General features: G+C 40.2%; 1 protein-coding gene across 3 annotated transcripts in view; it reads left to right on the top strand.

Annotated features, from left to right (window-relative positions):
- Positions 1–15245, top strand: part of EPSTI1 (epithelial stromal interaction 1) — a 103448-nt gene extending 88203 nt beyond the window's left edge. Inside the window, exons 9-11 of one of the 3 annotated variants that reach the window (XM_008998199.6) lie at positions 1416–1489; positions 7733–7832; positions 14725–15245. In XM_008998199.6, the coding sequence (XP_008996447.4) occupies positions 1416–1489; positions 7733–7832; positions 14725–14733 (183 nt within the window). In that variant the 3' untranslated portion in view covers positions 14734–15245. Of the gene's footprint in view, positions 1–15; positions 156–1399; positions 1490–7732; positions 7833–14724 lie in introns of those variants that run through there. The other 2 variants (XR_013536451.1, XM_017973072.5) reach the window with 2 other exon arrangements.
- Positions 15246–17653: the final 2408 nt, after the last annotated feature.

The following is a 17653-nucleotide window of genomic DNA, read 5'->3' as shown; positions in this document are numbered from 1 at the left end:
TTTTTTCCATTATAGGTGGTCAAAAGATGATGCTGTTTTAAAAAAATTAAGAAACGGCTTTGCATACTATCAAGAAGATAATCGCAGATGAGCCACATGCAGGAACTGAAATGACTGTGGAGATGAGTGAGAGGACAGGGGCTTCCTTCACATTGGTATAAGCCATAGTAGTACTAATAAGGAATACTAATACTTGGTAGACTATTAAAAAAACTATCCTATTGTGCAAAAGTGAGAATTGAGGATAAAGATTGGCATCTAGGTGCATAATAAACGCTTGAGTGGACAAATATTATTCATGGCTTTCAAAAACTCAAATATTATTCAAGGATTTCCCCTTGTTGGTGTTATATAGGAATTAGGGTTAAGTAATGTGCTTTAGGGATTTATGAGCAATTTATTTGGAATATCGCAGTATGAGAAACAAGTCTTTTGATTTTGGGGGACTGTGGAATATTAGAGGATCTTTGAACAAAGTTAACAAAATGTCAGCCTGAACTTTGAGTTTATTTTATACTTTTCATCAAGGAAGATTAGGAGTTAAAACAATGGCAACCTTTTATTCGTATGTTTGATTAAGACATGACACTATGTTCTCTACAAGAAAATCTCTCTGACTCAGGCACTGCTATATGACTTGGGCCTAATGATTTTCCTCTCTTTGCATTTTTCTGTCTTTGAAATGGGATTAAAATTTATTTTGCCGTAGGGAAGACAGTTGGGTATTAGAGAAATCCTGGGATTTGGTCTTTGGTATCATAATGAAAACATAATAACTGGGTTTGGAGGTTAAGTTGCCTCTTCCGAGAAGACAAGCAGACTGTTGGAAACGAAAGATTTAGTTATAATAATGTGATTTATCTGAACCAAAGTATCTCCTCTAGAGATCCCAAAGTTCTGGTGGTGTTAGAAGTAACTAATCAGTAATAGGTGAGTGCTTATTATCCAGGAAGGAGAATGTTTAACTAACAGAATTACACTAAAAGATTGAGTCCAGTATTTATTTGTATGTTGCTATGATTTATTAGGAAAGAAATGCTAGAGAAATACCAAGAAATAGTATTGTGTGATATTCCTGAAGGAACTAATTTGATTTGTTTTTCTCTGTAAGACATAGAGGAGTTTGCCTTACATTGTATTTTTCTCCGCGTTGTACCTGTTGGTCTAGTATCTTGACCATGTACATTGGCTTTTAATCTAACAATTTTACACTCACAGAGCTATTCTGATTGACTAAGCCACACTTGTTTTGCTACCTACTTATATAAGAAAATAATTTCACATCCAAATAGTACTGAAGTAGAAGTTTCAGAAATGAAATGTACCCACTGAGGTTAAACATGTGATTGACTTGGGTGTCTTCTGTACAACCATGTTAATTGAAAACCGTATTTTAAAGCTTGTGTTGTTCCTAGAGTGAATTACTGGAACGTAAGCGGCAGCAGCAAGAAGAAGAAAGAGCCAAAACCCACCAGACTGAACACAGGAGGTATAACTGGCTAATAGAATAAGCATCCTTGGTTAAATCAATTACCTCAAAGTTTGTACAGTTGTTTTAGGAAAACATTACAGTAACGTTATTAATACGATTTTGGAATGTGTGTTTCATTTAAATCTTTGTGATCGGGACGTGATGTATGTATGAGGTGTGCCAGCTGCTACATATGTGTGTACACGTGTGCAGGCACACACACATCCAGTTTTCTTGGATAGGAGGCATTACAAATTTACATTGAAAACTGGATCCTGTTCTTAAGCTGTGTGTTCATTTAAGGTATGTTTAACTTGCCTTCCATGGGACAAAGCATCCGAATTTGAGACGATGCTCTACCATTTATAGACTTTGTCAGAATAATTGCATTGATATAGATGGTCAGATTCCCATACTTGAGTACAAAAGCTCAGACAAAAACTCATTAAAGTTATTTACTATTGACAAATACATTAGAGAAAAAATCTTAGAACCATTAAGTAATTTTCAAACAGCCTAAGTACTCTCCATCTTAATCCTGATATCAGAATTAAGAATACCTAGTAAAGGCCCGGCGCGGTGGCTCAAGCCTGTAATCCCAGCACTTTGGGAGGCCGAGATGGGTGGATCACAAGGTCAAAAGATCGAGACCATCTTGGTCAACCTGGTGAAACCCCGTCTGTACTAAAAATACAAAAAATTAGCTGGGCATGGTGGCGTGTGCCTGTAATCCCAGCTACTCAGGAGGCTGAGGCAGGAGAATTGCCTGAACCCAGGAGGTGGAGGTTGCGGTGAGCCGAGATCGCGCCATTGCACTCCAGCCTGGGTAACAAGAGTGAAACTCCGCCTCAAAAAAAAAAAAAGAAAAAAAAGAATACCTAGTAAAATATCATATTAATGTTGGGAGGATGCAAATCAGCACCGCATTGTCTGCCATGATTATGCTAAGATTCCCGGGGGGTCGCGGGTTGTTTGAGTTCGTTAGGGGTGCACTTGAGTATCTTACAAGAATATAAGCGTTTTCACAATTTAAAGGAACATATTCTTTTGAGAGTGAATGGCTTCTTTTATGTATTTAACCTTTCCACTAGCACTAAAATGTATCTTTAAGTTATGTTGGTTTCGTTTTCTAAATGAGGGACTTTAAAAAGCATACACTGGAAGCTCCCTATTCTGATGGTGCCTCTAACTGTGGGGAGGGGGACTGTTTTATCTTATTTAAGGAAACATCGAAATTCTGATATGTTGGTTAGGCTATATTGTCAGATAAGATGGCGGTGGGAAAGGATGCTAACTATTTATTATAAAGTAGGCCATAATTTAGTCATTTTATTGGTTTTTATTATTTTCTCTCTCTTTTTTTGAGACAGGGTCTTACTCTGTTGCTCAGGTGGGAGGGCAGTGGTGCAATCTTGGCTCACCTTTGCCTCCCAGATTCAAGTGATTCTCCTGCCTCAGCCTCCTGAGTAGCTGGGATTACAGGCACATGACACCATGCCTGGCTAATTTTTATATTTTTAGTAGAGATAGGGTTTCACCACATTGGCCAGGCTGGTCTTGAACTCCCGACCTCAGGTGATCTGCCCGCCTTGGCATCTCAAAGTTCTGTGATTACAGGCACAAGCCACTGTGCCTTGCCTATTTTCTCTTTAAAATAATTTCTGTTTAAAGAACACTTGATATTGTATTTATACACTGGTTGCTAGCAGTAGCTAGTTATTTCTCTGGATTTCTGAGGATTACTTGCATTATAAGACTCTAAGTGTCTTAAAGACAGTGATGTGTCACATTAATAAGCTCCATTGCTAAAATATTTATATTTGACGGGCACCTAATAAACACTCAGGCTATTTGATTAGAAGTGGAAAAGATAACTTTTTTGTTATAGGAATCTTGGCCCTCATTCTTTAACATTTCCATACTACTGAATACCTAAATATTTGGCGGGGCTTTTTAATTTCTATACATTATTTTCTCTGTCTCTTGATTCTACTTAAATAGATCCAATACATGTATAGATCCAAATTTAATTAAAGAAGAGACTTTTATGATAATAAACTCAGTAAGTAATTAGTTTTCATGTATCTGATCAAGTCATTAAGTACATACGTGTTATGTTCATCGATTTTGAAAAGAGCTTACATTTGTATTGCCTTTAAAGCGCGGCATGAGCTTTCTCGTGTTATCACATGAGAATACATATTCAATGAACTCTTAATAAAATAGCACGTCCATTCTTATCCAAGGCAACAACACAAGCTATCTAGTATGCGTGTAACGGATGTAAATTAGTAAATTAGGTTTGCTCCAGAGGCACAATGTTATTGGCATCAGAAGGGCAACGTGCTCTCTATAGTTTAAAAGTTCGCATTGCAGAAAACTCAACTCCAAGTGTTATAATAGAAAGCTTTGAGATTCCTGACAAGCTTTTCAATGAACTTGTAATGAGCTTAAGTGCACCTGCACCTGACCCGTTGTAACTATCTGAGTAGGAGAAGACGAGTAGGAACTCTGGAGAGAAAAGACAGAGCACAGGGGTCAAGGACTTGAAAGGATTTGGGCCACGAGGTGAAAACTGGGATGAACTGAATTGATTTCTTCAAACTTGAACCATCCCTGATTAATAGTTTTTATCCAAATTAGCCCTCAGAAGAAAACTCAGAGCACAACTTTGACCGTGATAGCATGTATGTACTTTCTAAAACTATTAAACCAAAATAGAAATCGGTCCTTCTCCCTCCCATTTAGATTCTTGTCAGGGATTGAGAGAAGCAAACTATTCCCCACCCATTATCTCTGGTTGACTCACACTGCAGTGGTCACAGGCAAGCTGAGGACACTCCTATGGTTTCAAGGAGTGATCAACCACTCTGATGTCCTCTTAGTAATTGATGCTCAAAAGCGAGTCACATTACCTTATGCCTTCATGACGAGCCATCAGTCTTCACAGGGTTTGAGTGAATGGGAGCAATTGCCAGTGAGCCGTTTTGCAGTCTGCACTTATCATCCATGTTGTTTTCGGGCTGAAGAATGTGTGCCAAGAAGATTTGTTCATTCAGTAATTACGTTTTCAGGATGCAATCCATAAAGGGTTTGTTCTAGGCCCCAGGAATAGGGCTAGTCAAGGCAGAAGGGGTCCCTGACCGTGTGGAAACTGTAATCTGGAGGAGAGAAATGGAAGTCAACAATCAAAGGTGCTGTTATTTCAGATGGTGATGTATACTGTGAGGACCATATCACAAGGTGATGTTACAGAAGAAATTGGAGGTGATAGGTTACTTAGGAAGGCCTCACTGCAGAGGTGACATCAAGGGAAAAGGAAGAATCAGCTACAGAGAGACTGGGGGCAGATGCTTGGACTTAGATGGCCTATGGACAGGGGAGGAGCAAGTGCAGAGGCTCTGAAGTGCAACTGAGCTTGGACTTTTTGGGTCCCAAGTGATGGGATAATTTTTTTTTTTTTTTTTTTTGAGCCAGAGTCTTGTTCTGTCACCCAGGCTGGTGTGCAGTGGTATCATCTCCACTAACTACAATTCTCCTGCCTCAGCCTCCCAAGTAGCTGGGACTACAGATACCTACCACCATGCCCAGCTAATTTTTATGTTTTTAGTAGAGATAGGTTTTGCCAGGTTGACCAGGCTGGTCTCCTGACCTCAAGAGATGCATCTGCCTTGGCCTCCCAAAGTGCTGGGATTACAGGGATTACAGGTATGAGCCACCACGCCTCACCCCATGTGATGGGATTATGGTGAGTGAAGAAGAGAATAATGCTCAGTGAGGGAGGAAAGGTAGGCAGGAGCAAGACAACACAACATTTTATAAGCCAGTGGTTTTATTCTAAGACCAATGGGAAGCCACAGGAGAATTTTAAGCAAAAGGAAGACATGATTTGTTTCATAATTTAGTAAGGTTGCTGTATGGGGACTAGATTACAGAAGGTGAGACTGAAAGCACTGGCAAGGTGAAGAGGAGATAGTAATTTGAACTAGAGTGGTATGCATGGAAAGAATGAGTGAAGTCAGGATGTCTTCTGGAGGTAGAGCAAACAAGGCTTCTAGTGGTTTGGATGTGGGGTGGGATGGGTGGAGGATGCTGCGGGAAAGCCCATCTTTGTTACTGACAAAAAGACTGGATAGGAACAGCCCCAGGCACTTAGCCAGTCCAGAATACCATTGGGGAGCAGGGTCACTTTCCTCTTACTTAATAGTCGGTGGCATTGGAGATTCAGAATTGTTTTTTCTATCTCTTCAGTATCTTTTGCATTAATATGTAGTTAAAACCAAGTACTATGAGGGCTCACCCGAGTTTTGGTTTTTATAAAGATTTTTTTTTTTTCTGTGTTGATAGTTAAATTGGTGTCCTTATGGGGGGACATTTGGGAGTCTTCTGCTAAGTAGGATACTATTCCATTTGCATGCTGAGAGATTTAGAGAAATTTACTTAAACACAGAGCTTGGGCTGGGTGCAGTGGCTCATGCCTATAATCCCAGCACTTTGGGAGGCTGAGGCTGGTGGATCACAAAGTCAAGAGATTGAGACCATCCTGGTCAACATGGTGAAATCCCGTCTCTACTAAAATTACAAAAATTAGCTGGGCGTGGTGGTGCACGCCTGTAGTCCCAGCTACTCGGGAGGCTGAGGCAGGAGAATTGCTTGAACCCAGAAGGCGGAGGTTGCGGTGAGCCGAGATCGTGCCATTGCACTCCAGCCTGGGAGCAAAACTCCGTCTCAAAAAAAAAAAAAAAAACATGGAGCTTGGCAGTGAACTGCCAAGTCTGACTGGCACATTCTGTCTGAGTGACAGATGACAGAATTACGCAGACATAGATATTTTGCCTGTGTGAGTGCAGTCAGGGGACTCCACGGCTCACAGGTCCCTAAGAGGGTTTCTGGAGATGCTCCACATTTATTTAGGACAGATTAAATGACAAAGGCCTCTAGTAAACACCATTAGTGGGTAATTAACATTGCCAACCCCCTCCCCACCGCAGTAGAGAGTAGTTCTTCAAGCAGATGATCAAAGGTCAGTCTTAGGACAACATGAGTAAACAAGCTATTTAGATAAACTCCTTTACATTCCTTTGTGCCTACTCCTTGCCTAATTGCCTCTGGGTAAGGACAGCTTCCTTTGGCTGATTTCTTCCCGAAGCTTTGCAAAACCTCTCCGCCTTCTTTGCATCTTTCTTACAATTTTCCCCTCCACCCTGAATGATCTCCTACATGAGCCCACACACGGCTGGCATCTTAGCTAGCATTGAGCAAGCGCAGGCAGACAAAAACCCCCTCTAGCCTTTGACTTTGCCACCCAGCCTTTATTTTCCTTAAAGTTCCCAAATCTCCCACAGTCACTGGCTTGTAGCCACTCACCATGACCACATTCTGCTAATCTTCATGACTGAACAAGGGGCTCAGATGACTGGTTCCTGCCTTTCTTCCTTCGATAAATGCATATTTGCTGCTCTACACCAGGCATTGTGTTTTTGCTTCCAAGAAGCTTATAGTCCTATTTATGTACTTCCTAAATAATATGTCGATATCATAGGGTATCTATTGCAGTGCCATTTCTTCAGCTTCCAAGTCCCTGACTCTACACAGCCTCACGTGGTAACTCAGTACGATGTTATCTGTGATTTATTATTTTAAATTTAAAAGTTGTAATATGAAACACACAAAGTTTTATGGAACAGATATTTAGAATGATTAATTATAAAGTGAACAACCAGGCAGCCATCTCCAGAAACAGAATAATATAACTATCACCCTACTACCTTCCACTTCTGCTTTTATTGTATGGGGTTTACTTTAGCAAGACTGAGGGTGGAGTGCAGGGAATATGGGAAGGACATCTGTCTTGCAACAATAACACCACAGAGTTATCTCTGGTCCTTCTTCATGTTTTGGTTCATGTTGAGGCTTCTGTCTTGCTGCGTCCTCTGAGATTCATACCTGGCATGATTCTGAGGACTGTAGTTGCTTTCTTGAACTGGGGTCTTGCTGTACTGGTAGGAGATGAGTGCCTGAAACTCTCAGGTTAAGAATTTGTACCCCCTTTGGCTTGAGCCAAGATTGGCCACAGCTCCAGTAAAGAGCAGTTAACAGCATGTCCTGTGGTTAGTGGGAAGAGAAGTTTCTGTAGATTTCTTCTAAGCTGAAGCCAGAAAGCCATCCCCACGGTCAGTTCATACAAAACATTAGCTTCTCAGAAATATCTCAGCCCTGCAGCAAGTTTTCTACTCACACACATTTTTCATTGTTTTAAAGGGTAAATAATGCTTTTCTGGACCGACTCCAAGGCAAAAGTCAACCAGGTGGCCTCGAGCAATCTGGAGGCTGTTGGAATATGAATAGCAGTAACAGCTGGGTGAGTTTTTTCTTTTCTCTTAAAAAAATCATCTTTCAATGTTGAAGAATAAAAACAATGCGAATTTTTAATATATGTTGTGGCCTCTCCCCAGATATGATTTTTTTGCTGCTGTTGTGCTGTTCAGCAGTGTGATGGGCAGTCAGCCAGGGGATTATTGTAAATTCCACAATACCTTCTGAGAGAGGGAGAAAGTCCTGATTTCAGCTCTGGCCAATCACAAAAAAAAATGACACCTGCCCTTTGTTCTCGGCATGATTGCCTGGACGCTAAGGCTTTTTATCAACCCTTGCCCAGACCTACAAAAAAAAACAAATGAACATTTTTTTCCCAGAAAGATTTTAAATGAAATATGGTTACAAAAATAATAAGCATTCTCTAGCAATATATTCTTTCCGTCAAACTAACACATCAAATAAACCAGTAGTTAATTTTTCACTACGAAATGATTTTTTAAAAACCCTATAGCAAAAGGCACTTTTAAAAAATGACATGTCCTTACATATTTCTGTGATGAAAACCTTGCAACTGTGTTGTAATATATGTTTAATGTATTTTTTGTGTACAATATATTATGGAATGAGCAGCAAAGCTTTGGAACATATATAATTGTGAGGTTTGCAGTGTGTAAGGTTCAAAACTGAAGACATAAGTGTTACAGTTTAATTGAAGCCCAAGTACATAAGTACTTTCTCTCTCTCTCTTTATCTCTCTCTCTCTCTCCCCCCATCCCTCCCTCTCTTCTCTCTCTCCCTCCCTGTCCCTTTGTGTACAGACACATTGGAGAGAAATCCGTATACTGGTAAAAATACAACAAAATAATCAAGTGCTTGCTGACTTAGAAAGTCTAGAGAAGATCTCTGTTTAATAAATAGCTGACAGATGAAAGATCATGTTTGAGAAGTTAATCTATCAGAAATCTTTTGGCATCATCTCTGAAGACATCTAGTCATTTAAATTGATGCATGGATTTTAAAAATGTGTACATATTTAAGATAATTGAACATAAGCAAATTTGTAGAGAACACTTACTGGATGTGTCTATTTATCCAAAATATATGCTTATTTGTTACACTCTGGCATTCAGAATAGGGACAGTATAGAACTGAGAACATAATGGAAACACAGGATCTTTGTATTGTGTCATACAATATACACATACTGTCTTATTCATAGCAATACGTGAGTAGGAGCCACGTGGAAAACGAGCCATTGTGAGTTGAAGACATTATCCAAGCTTGCATAACTTAGTTGTGAAACACAATTGGAATTTAGATTTTGGTCAGGACTTGGAAACTCACTGTCCGGTTGCCATTTTTCTCTGTGGAACTGCTCTTAAAACTTAGCAAGTACCTATCTGGCCCTGAGGGGAAGATGATTGGAGCAGAAATGAAAACTGAATGGGCTTCTGCTGAGGACATGAGGATGCGGCAGTCTGGCTCGCCCATAACTATTGGCAGTCCTTACTGAGCCACAAATCTCTGCCTCGACTCCTCAAAGATCAAACAGAGGAGCGTTGTTTTCTCACGATGTAATAGTGAGGATAATTGAGTGAAATTTTTAGTAGGATGGGCATATCCAAGTCCAAAGGGGTTGTCAGTCCTGTCCTTACTTAAAAGAAGCAGCAAGAGCAACCTGGGAACTTCCTCCCACCTTCACCTTTATTGACCTCCAGACATCTGCACTTCTGTGCTTGCTTTGCTTTGTGATTCATCTTCTCCACCTCCTCGGGGACTTTGTTCTAGTAACAGTCTCCCCTCTCTACCGAATTGCTGAATGTTCCATCTCAACTAGAACACTTCCATCAGCATAAAATGTAAATCAATATAAATTCTGTTGGTAGCATATTTCCCTCTTGCTACTGTCCTGTTTCTTCTCTTTTAGAGTAAAACATCGAAAGGTGCCCATCCTTGCTTTCTCTAATTTCTTTATTTTTTTTTCTTAAACCCGTTCTAATCAGGTTTTAGAATCTACCCATCAAAAATAATGTTATCTTCAGTGTCACTTAAAAATGTCCACATTGCCAAATCCAGTGATTATTTCTCATCTTCATCTTCTGACCAACTGGCATTCTTTGTCATGGCGAATCCCTCCCTCTTTGAAACGGTTTCTTTACTTAGCTTCTGGGACACTGTGCTCTCCTGGGTTCTCACATTTCTCAGTGGTAACCCCTTTTCCTCCCTCTTTGCCGAATTCCTTGCATCTGCCTGTCATCTCAACAGTGGAGTGCCTCCGAGATCTACCTTGGACCACTTCCCGAACTGATGTTCATTTATGCCTTGATGATCTCATTCATTCTTATGAAATCAGATACCATCTATATGTTCATGACTCCCAAATTTCTATTTCCAGCCCAGACTCCTTTCACCAAACTCCAGACTTGCATACCCAGTTGCCTACCCAACATCTCTACTTGGATATACAATAGGCATTTCGGACTTAGCATGTCTAACACTAACCTTCAATCCCCTTTACCCCAGTGCTCTATCTGCACATTTTCCTGTTTCCATAATGGTGCACTCCCTCTCTCACACCCACACAGCTAGCCATCAGCAAATTCTCTGGCCTCTTCCTTCCCAGATAGTCCACCAGCTTCTCACCATCCTCACCACCATTATCCCGCTTCCAGCCTTTCTCAGTGCTCGTCCAGATTCTTGCAGTCATCTCCTAGATGGTGTCCTTACATCCACACTTACTTAACTATCGTCTATTCTCAATATGAGAGTGGCAGAAGTTAGATTCTGACACTGCATACCTCTCCAATGGCTTTCATCACTCCCCAAATCACTTGGAGTAAAAGCTGAACTCCTTCCAGCAGCGTACCAGGTGCTGCATGATCCAGACCCCTTCTAGCCACAGCAGCTTTCTTGCTGAGAGCACTGGCTGCTCCCTCTGCACTAGTCTCCAAAATATCCATATGGTCTGTCCTCCTTCATTTACTTTCTTGAGTTCCACAGTCTCAGTGAGGTTACTTTGGGCATCCTAGTTAAAGCTGCTGCCTGTGCCCTCACCCCGGCTTCTGCAGTCCTCTTTCTAGGCTCCCCTCCCTTTTTCTATAGCACTCTTCAACTTCTAACATACTTCTAAAACATTGTATGTTTTGTTGACCGTTTGCTCTTTGCCTCTCCGTGTCGTGATGCATGTTCCACCTTCTACAAGGGCGGGGCCCCTGGACGGTTGTGTTCACTGATGTATCTCAGGCATGAAACAATAACCGGAACTTACTGCACGTACAAGGAAACAAGTCGTTGTGAGTCAACGTCACAAACACACAGAGAGACTTAGAGCCAGATGATTTCATATGCTAAAATGATTAGATACCAAATTTAAAATCATGGTGTGTAAAATATCTGATGAAACAAAAAGTGGATGTGAAATAATGAGCAAAAAGGAGACAATGAAAGACAACGAAGAAAACTTGAAAAAGCACTAAACTAAAATGCCAGAAGATTGACAATGTGCTCAGTAGGCAAGACTGCGGGGAAACAGGTATGTGACACACTGTTGGTGGCCGTGCAAAGTGATAGAAACACTATCAGCATCTGCGTGTTACTGTCTTCCCATTAGACACCAGGCCCACATATGAGAGCAGAACTAAGAAACTTTCAAGCAACAGATTGTTTCAAATGTTTAGAAACTTTTTCTGATTAATTAAAAAAGAAGGACATATTATGCAAAATGATTAAGCAGGTAAACATGATTTTGAATTAAAATGGGACTAAGACTGCATAGAAAAAGAAAACGGACTCACTCTCATTCATAAATGTAGATTCAAGACAATCACAAGATTTCGACAGAATAAATATGAAAAAGCATTACATGTCCTGATGAGATAGGATTTATCCCAGAAATGCAAGCTTGGCTTATAACAAACAAAACAAAAAAACCTATTGAGATAATTCACTTCATAAATTATAACAGAAGCTTCATATGGTCATCTCAGTGAGTACAGAAAAAGCATTTGCTAAATTTCAATACCCATTTGTGGTAAAAAACTTCTAGCAAACTAGGAATAGAAGGGAAATTTCTTTGCCTCATAAGGGGATCAAAACTCTATAATAATAAAAATATATCAAAAACATTTCCTTTAAATAAGATATAAGGATTGAAAAGAGAGAAAAAAAAAGCCTTTATAAATCACAGATGATACAATTATTTACATAGAAAATCCAAAAGAATTTACATTCAAATTATTACAAGAACAAAAAGGCTTGACAATGTTGGTAGATATAAGATCAATATGTAAAAACTACATTTTTACACATTATGAATAAATGAAAAATCTAATAAGATCCAACCAAAGATATGCATAACCCTTTTAAAAAAATTCTAAAATCTTGTAGAAAGATGCTGTGAAGGCTGCATGCAATAGCTCACGCCTGTAATCCAGCACTTTGGGAGGCGGGTGAATCATGAGGTCAAGAGATCGAGACCATCCTGGTCAACATGGTGAAACCCCGTCTCTACTAAAAGTACAAAAATTAGCTGGGCATGGTGGCACGTGCCCGTAATCCCAGCTACTCGGGAGGCTGAGGCAGGAGAATTGCCTGAACCCAGGAGGCAGATGTTGCGGTGAGCCGAGATCTCACCATTGCACTCCAGCCTGGGTAACAAGAGCGAAACTCCATCTCAAAAAAAAATAAATAAATTCTAAAATCTTGTAGAAAGATGCTGTGAAGGCTGCATGCAATAGCTCATGCTTGTACTCCCAGCACTTTGGGAGGCTGAGGCAGGAGGGTCACCTGAGGTCAGGAGTTTGAGACCAGCCTGGCCAACATGGTGAAACCCTGTCTCTACTAAAAAAACAAAAATTAGCCAGGCATAATGGCGAGTGCCTGTAATTCCAGCTACTTGGGAGGCTGAGGCATGAGAACCGCTTGAACCTGGGAGGTGGAGGGTTGCAGTGAGCCAAGATAGCATCACTGCACTCCATTCTGGGTGACAGAGCAAGACTCCATCTCAAAAAAAAAAAAAATGCTGTGAAATAAATAAATAGAGAGTTATACTTTGTTAATGGATAGGAATGAGCTCTCAAATAAGCTATTCACGTAAATTGCAATCAAAGCAAAGAACCAAGAGTGAGCAGATCCTGAAGGTAGAGAAGTATTGGCACCAGCACACCCAACATTTCTGAATTTTTTACTTTTTTGTATGACAGAAGGGGCAGAGCATATCACTGGGGAAAAACAGACTCTTCAACAAATGCTGTTGCTACAATTGAGAACTTACATGAAATTAGGTCCCAATACAATTCTAAAAAAAAAATTCTAAGTGGATTAAAGCTTATAAATAGAAAGGAAGACTTTTTAAATTTTAGAAAATGAGAGAGGCTCTTTATAAAATAGAGCTGAGAAAGGATTTTGTAAGACCCAAGGTATAAACCAAAAAAAAAAAGGTAACTAAATCTACATTAAATTTTAAAATGTCTGTTCATCAAAGAATATCATACAAAAGTAAGAAGAGAGGCCATAAATTAAACTTTTAAATGGTATTTCCTCTGATGGAGTAGGTGAGGCTCTTTCAGATGCTGTGGAAACTCTAAATCCTGTGTCTTCAAGGGCAGTTAAGCATTTCCTAAAACCAATGAGACAAACTAAAATTTAAATTTCCCAAAGTGTTAGAAGAAACAGCAATAGTGTGTATTCCAGATGCACCGTGGAAGTTTCATTAGGACACAAATTTTATTTAGGACATGTTTTGCAAATAACAAGTAGACAAGTTAATATATAGAATTAGCAACTAAATTATATTAATATATTAGAATTATTATTATATTAAATCAAGGACATGCCACTATTTAAAGAGTGATAGATGAGGACTGAGCTTCTCCAAAGAATGAAAGAAGAAAGCAATGCCTCAGTGCACAGAGGCTTGGAGGAAATACTGAAACCAGTAAAAAGCCAGAGACAAAAAAAAAAAAAGGGAGGAAGGCACAAAATATGATAAAACCAAGCCATGCAAAGAAACAGTGGTTTCTTGAAATGTCATCTAGACACTTAAGCAGGAGGCCCCCAATACGTATATATGTGAGGTTGGTTGATTTTTACTTTTTAATCATTGCTAATTTAAACCACTCTTCTCATATTGCTTAACATACACATTTATTCTTCAACAATTTATAATTGCTTTTGTATGTTAAAAAATACATTTTGATTTTTTCCAGGGTCCTTTATTAGTTTTTTTGAGGCACCTAAGAAGGTGAGGCACTTAAAAAAATCACTTTAAATGAAATTTCCTCGTAGGTGAAGCTATTTGGGATGTTGTGGAAATCCTACATCTTCAAGGGCAGTTAAGCATTTCCTACGACCAGTGAGGCAACCTGAGATTTTAATTTCCCCAAGTGTTAGAAGAAACAGCAGTCGTGTGCATTCCAGACGTATAATGGCCTAGCACCGCAGAAGGCTTGACAGAGGTTTCTTGACCCTTTGCACGTGGTGGGAGTGGGGACTCATTAGTCTATCTCCCTCCCTCAAGGTCCTCTTAGAAGTCACCTTTTTACTGCATAATACAGCGCAACCCTACTGGAGGCATTTCCATTTAAATTGCTCTGTTCCTCATGTGTTCATACTGTCCTTGCTCTAACTATGGAGGTGGTGACATTTTCCAACTGTATTATTTGTGACCATGTTAGTCTATCTCTAAGAACACAGTCAATAAGGCGTCACTTGACAAGCCATTACATTACTGACCAAGAGTATTTTGTGAATCGAATGCAATGTGACTTGAAGACAAAATAATTTCAATGGTCATGTAAGTTGTTAATTTAAAAAAGGGTCATTGTACTTTGAGGCAGTAAAAGTGTTCTTTGCAGGAATTTCATTTTTGACTACAAAGGCTTTGAATTTTTCTTTGCTGCTTGTGGTGATTTTTTTTTTGTTTCTTTTTCTTGCAGGGTATATGAGAAAATGTGGACTCCCATCTGGCCTTCGTCAGCTGACCTTGAAAAGCCTCATGAAATGCTTCTTAATGTGATTTTGTTCAGCCTCACTGTTTTTGCCTTGATTCCAGCTGCCCACCCACTTGACTGATCAGTCAGGAATGACTGGTTTCTCCCTGTCCTCATTTATGCATATTTGCTGGAGCTGATTACTGAACTCATTTAATTTCTACTGCCAGTGAAATGCTACATTATTTTTTTAATTGGAAGTATAATTAGAGTAATGTTGTTAAGGTAAAAAATGAGGGGGTCACTTGATGCTTTCAGGTTCATCAGAGTTGTGGGTGCTACAGGCTTGTCTCTCTAAGTGACAAATTCTTATTGAATCCTCAGATCAGGTTTCGGAAAGCTTTGGGGGGTCTTTTTAGATTTTAATCCATACTTTCTTAATCTGTGGTACAAATATACACAAAAGAAAAAAATTGATGCCTTATATTCTTTTAAACACATTATAAATAAATTTTGAACTACTTCTGTATAAATGGGTCATTTTTATTTTTAATGAAAATTATTGAGACTTTCTCTCTGGAACGGTCTCGTTTTAATATCCCCTTTCCAGGTCATGTAGATCAAATACAGTACTGTCATTACTATCGGCTCTTGTTTTGGTCTTGACTTACTAATAGTGTACCCTGATTTTCAGATGGGTGACATTTTATCTCCAGAAAGGCCAATGTTTGAGTACAAATCAACTAGACACAAATATAGACATCATATGTGGTTTGTAGGTGTTTCAGAAACTAGTCTTGTCTTTGCTCTGTGTAAGCTATTTCTTATTGCTAATTCAGGTGGCTTTCTTACTCACTTCTGTGACCTCGAACCAGTTTACAGAGCCTATAGTGTAGGAGTATTGATTTTGTATGCTGTGTAATCTAACTCAGTCCCTCTGTCTCCTCTGCCTCACCATCCCCCAGCCACTACACTGTACAGTGAAAGCATTGCACTCAGTCCTAGAATAAAGGTAAACACAACAAATCATCTTTGCAGCTGGACAACTAATAACACTTTGCGGCATTAAGAGATCTTCCGTGTTGCCAATCACTCTGTTGAAATTAACTTTCCAAATCTCTTTATTGAGGAAAACATGAGGATTTGAAATTTTTGGGCCAAGATACATGACTAAGGGGTTCACTGCAGTAGGCAGGGGTGCACTAGGAAAGGGCCACATTGGTGGGTGGGGGGTGACAGGACAAATGGTGTTCAGGCAGTGACTCTGGGGTAAATAATGCAGGTGTTCTTTCTTTCCCTCTTGTCTGCCAGCTGAAGCTGCGTTAGTGCTGTTGACAAATGTATGATGTTGGATGTAAGATTTATTGCTGAGGTAAAATGAGGAAACTGAGGCAAGTATAAGAAAGTGAGAAGCTAATTTATTTAGCTCCTGGGCTAGCTTCAGTGGTTTAAGTGGGGGTTAGAGAAGTTGCATTTGGCTGTTTAGGGCATGGGGTTTTATGGAGAGGGCAGGTAAATGATTGGGGAAACAAAGAGAAGGTATTTTTATTGGCTGTTGAGGAGCAGGAAGTACATGGACTTAAAGTAGGAAGTACATGAAACTAGCTGCCATTGGTAGGCGGGCGGGACCTTGGGTAAGTGGGCCTTGATTGAGTACTGGGGAAACAGGGCATTTCTATTGGCTGTTGAGGAGCAGGAAGTACATGGACTTAAAGTAGGAAGTACATGAAACTAGCTGCCATTGGTAGGCGGGCGGGACCTTGGGTAAGTGGGCCTTGATTGAGTACTGGGGAAACAGGGCATTTCTATTGGCTGTTGAGGAGCAGGAAGTACATGGAGTTAAAGTAGGAAGTGTATGAAACTAGTTGCTATTGGTAGGTGGGTGGGACTTTGGGTACACGGGCTTGTTGGGGGCGGACGGGGTGGGTTGTTGCTGGGTAGGGTATGGTGGGGCTTTTTAAAGAAATTTCTCTGCAGGGTTTTTTAACAGTGGGCTGGAGGTTGGATGCATAATTTAGTGCTGAGTGTGGGCTTGGGCATGGTATGCAGAGGCAGGTGCGGGGAAGCCAGATAATGAGCTTGGGTGATGACACAGTTATCAGGTACAGAGAGTGATGAATGTGTCGGTTTGACTCCAGGCAAGGCAACCAGCCCTACAGTGGGTCCATCTGAAGTCCTCGTCATTGCCTTATATGGGGGAAACTAAATCCGCCAGCCTGACTGGAAACATCACCAAACCGATTGTAAGCGTGTGGCTGTAGCAAGCATTTCACTGTGGTGGCATGCAGCCATTTTGGCCCTACACCTGCCAGCCTGGCCACCTCACAGTCCTGTTCTGATTTTTGTGTCTATGCTTGGTGTCCTTCACTGGCTGCGTTTTCCAGCATGCGACCCGGAGTTGCTGTAGGAACAAGGGGTGCTTTCTTGCTTTGAAGCTCTCAGGAAAGTTGGCGTCAATTTCTCTTCCACTGCCTGGCCTACCTTGCACTCCCAAACAAAGATTTTGTGCAGATGTGTAGTTTCATTTTTTAAAGACTGTGCAGCTATGGAAAATTGTGATTTCATGACCGAAACTATCTATAATATGTGTGGGGATGTAAACATCTCACTTGATCAATTATCTGTGTAGGCAGAGGTAACCAGGAACTAAGGAGTTGTGCCTAAGGGAGCCTACCACGTTACTTCTCATATTTAACCTGCCACATTAAATCAGTTGGAATAAAACCTGATTCATAGGTAACTCTGGACAGGAAATCCCAAAGTGCCACCTCTTTTATGCTTAATTTTAACTTCCCTCTCTTCTTGTAGAAAAAGAAAAAACAAATGGTTCCAAAGCCAGGGGTTTGTTACAGAAACTTAAGGCAATACAGATTTGAAATAAAATATTAACGTTTTAAACACCTCTATATTTGGATTTACCACTTTTTCCATTGTG

The sequence above is a fragment of the Callithrix jacchus genome, chromosome 5, assembly GCF_049354715.1.
Source record: "Callithrix jacchus isolate 240 chromosome 5, calJac240_pri, whole genome shotgun sequence".
Taxonomy (NCBI): Eukaryota; Metazoa; Chordata; class Mammalia; order Primates; family Cebidae; genus Callithrix; species Callithrix jacchus.
This window is presented reverse-complemented; position numbering and strand designations above follow the sequence as displayed.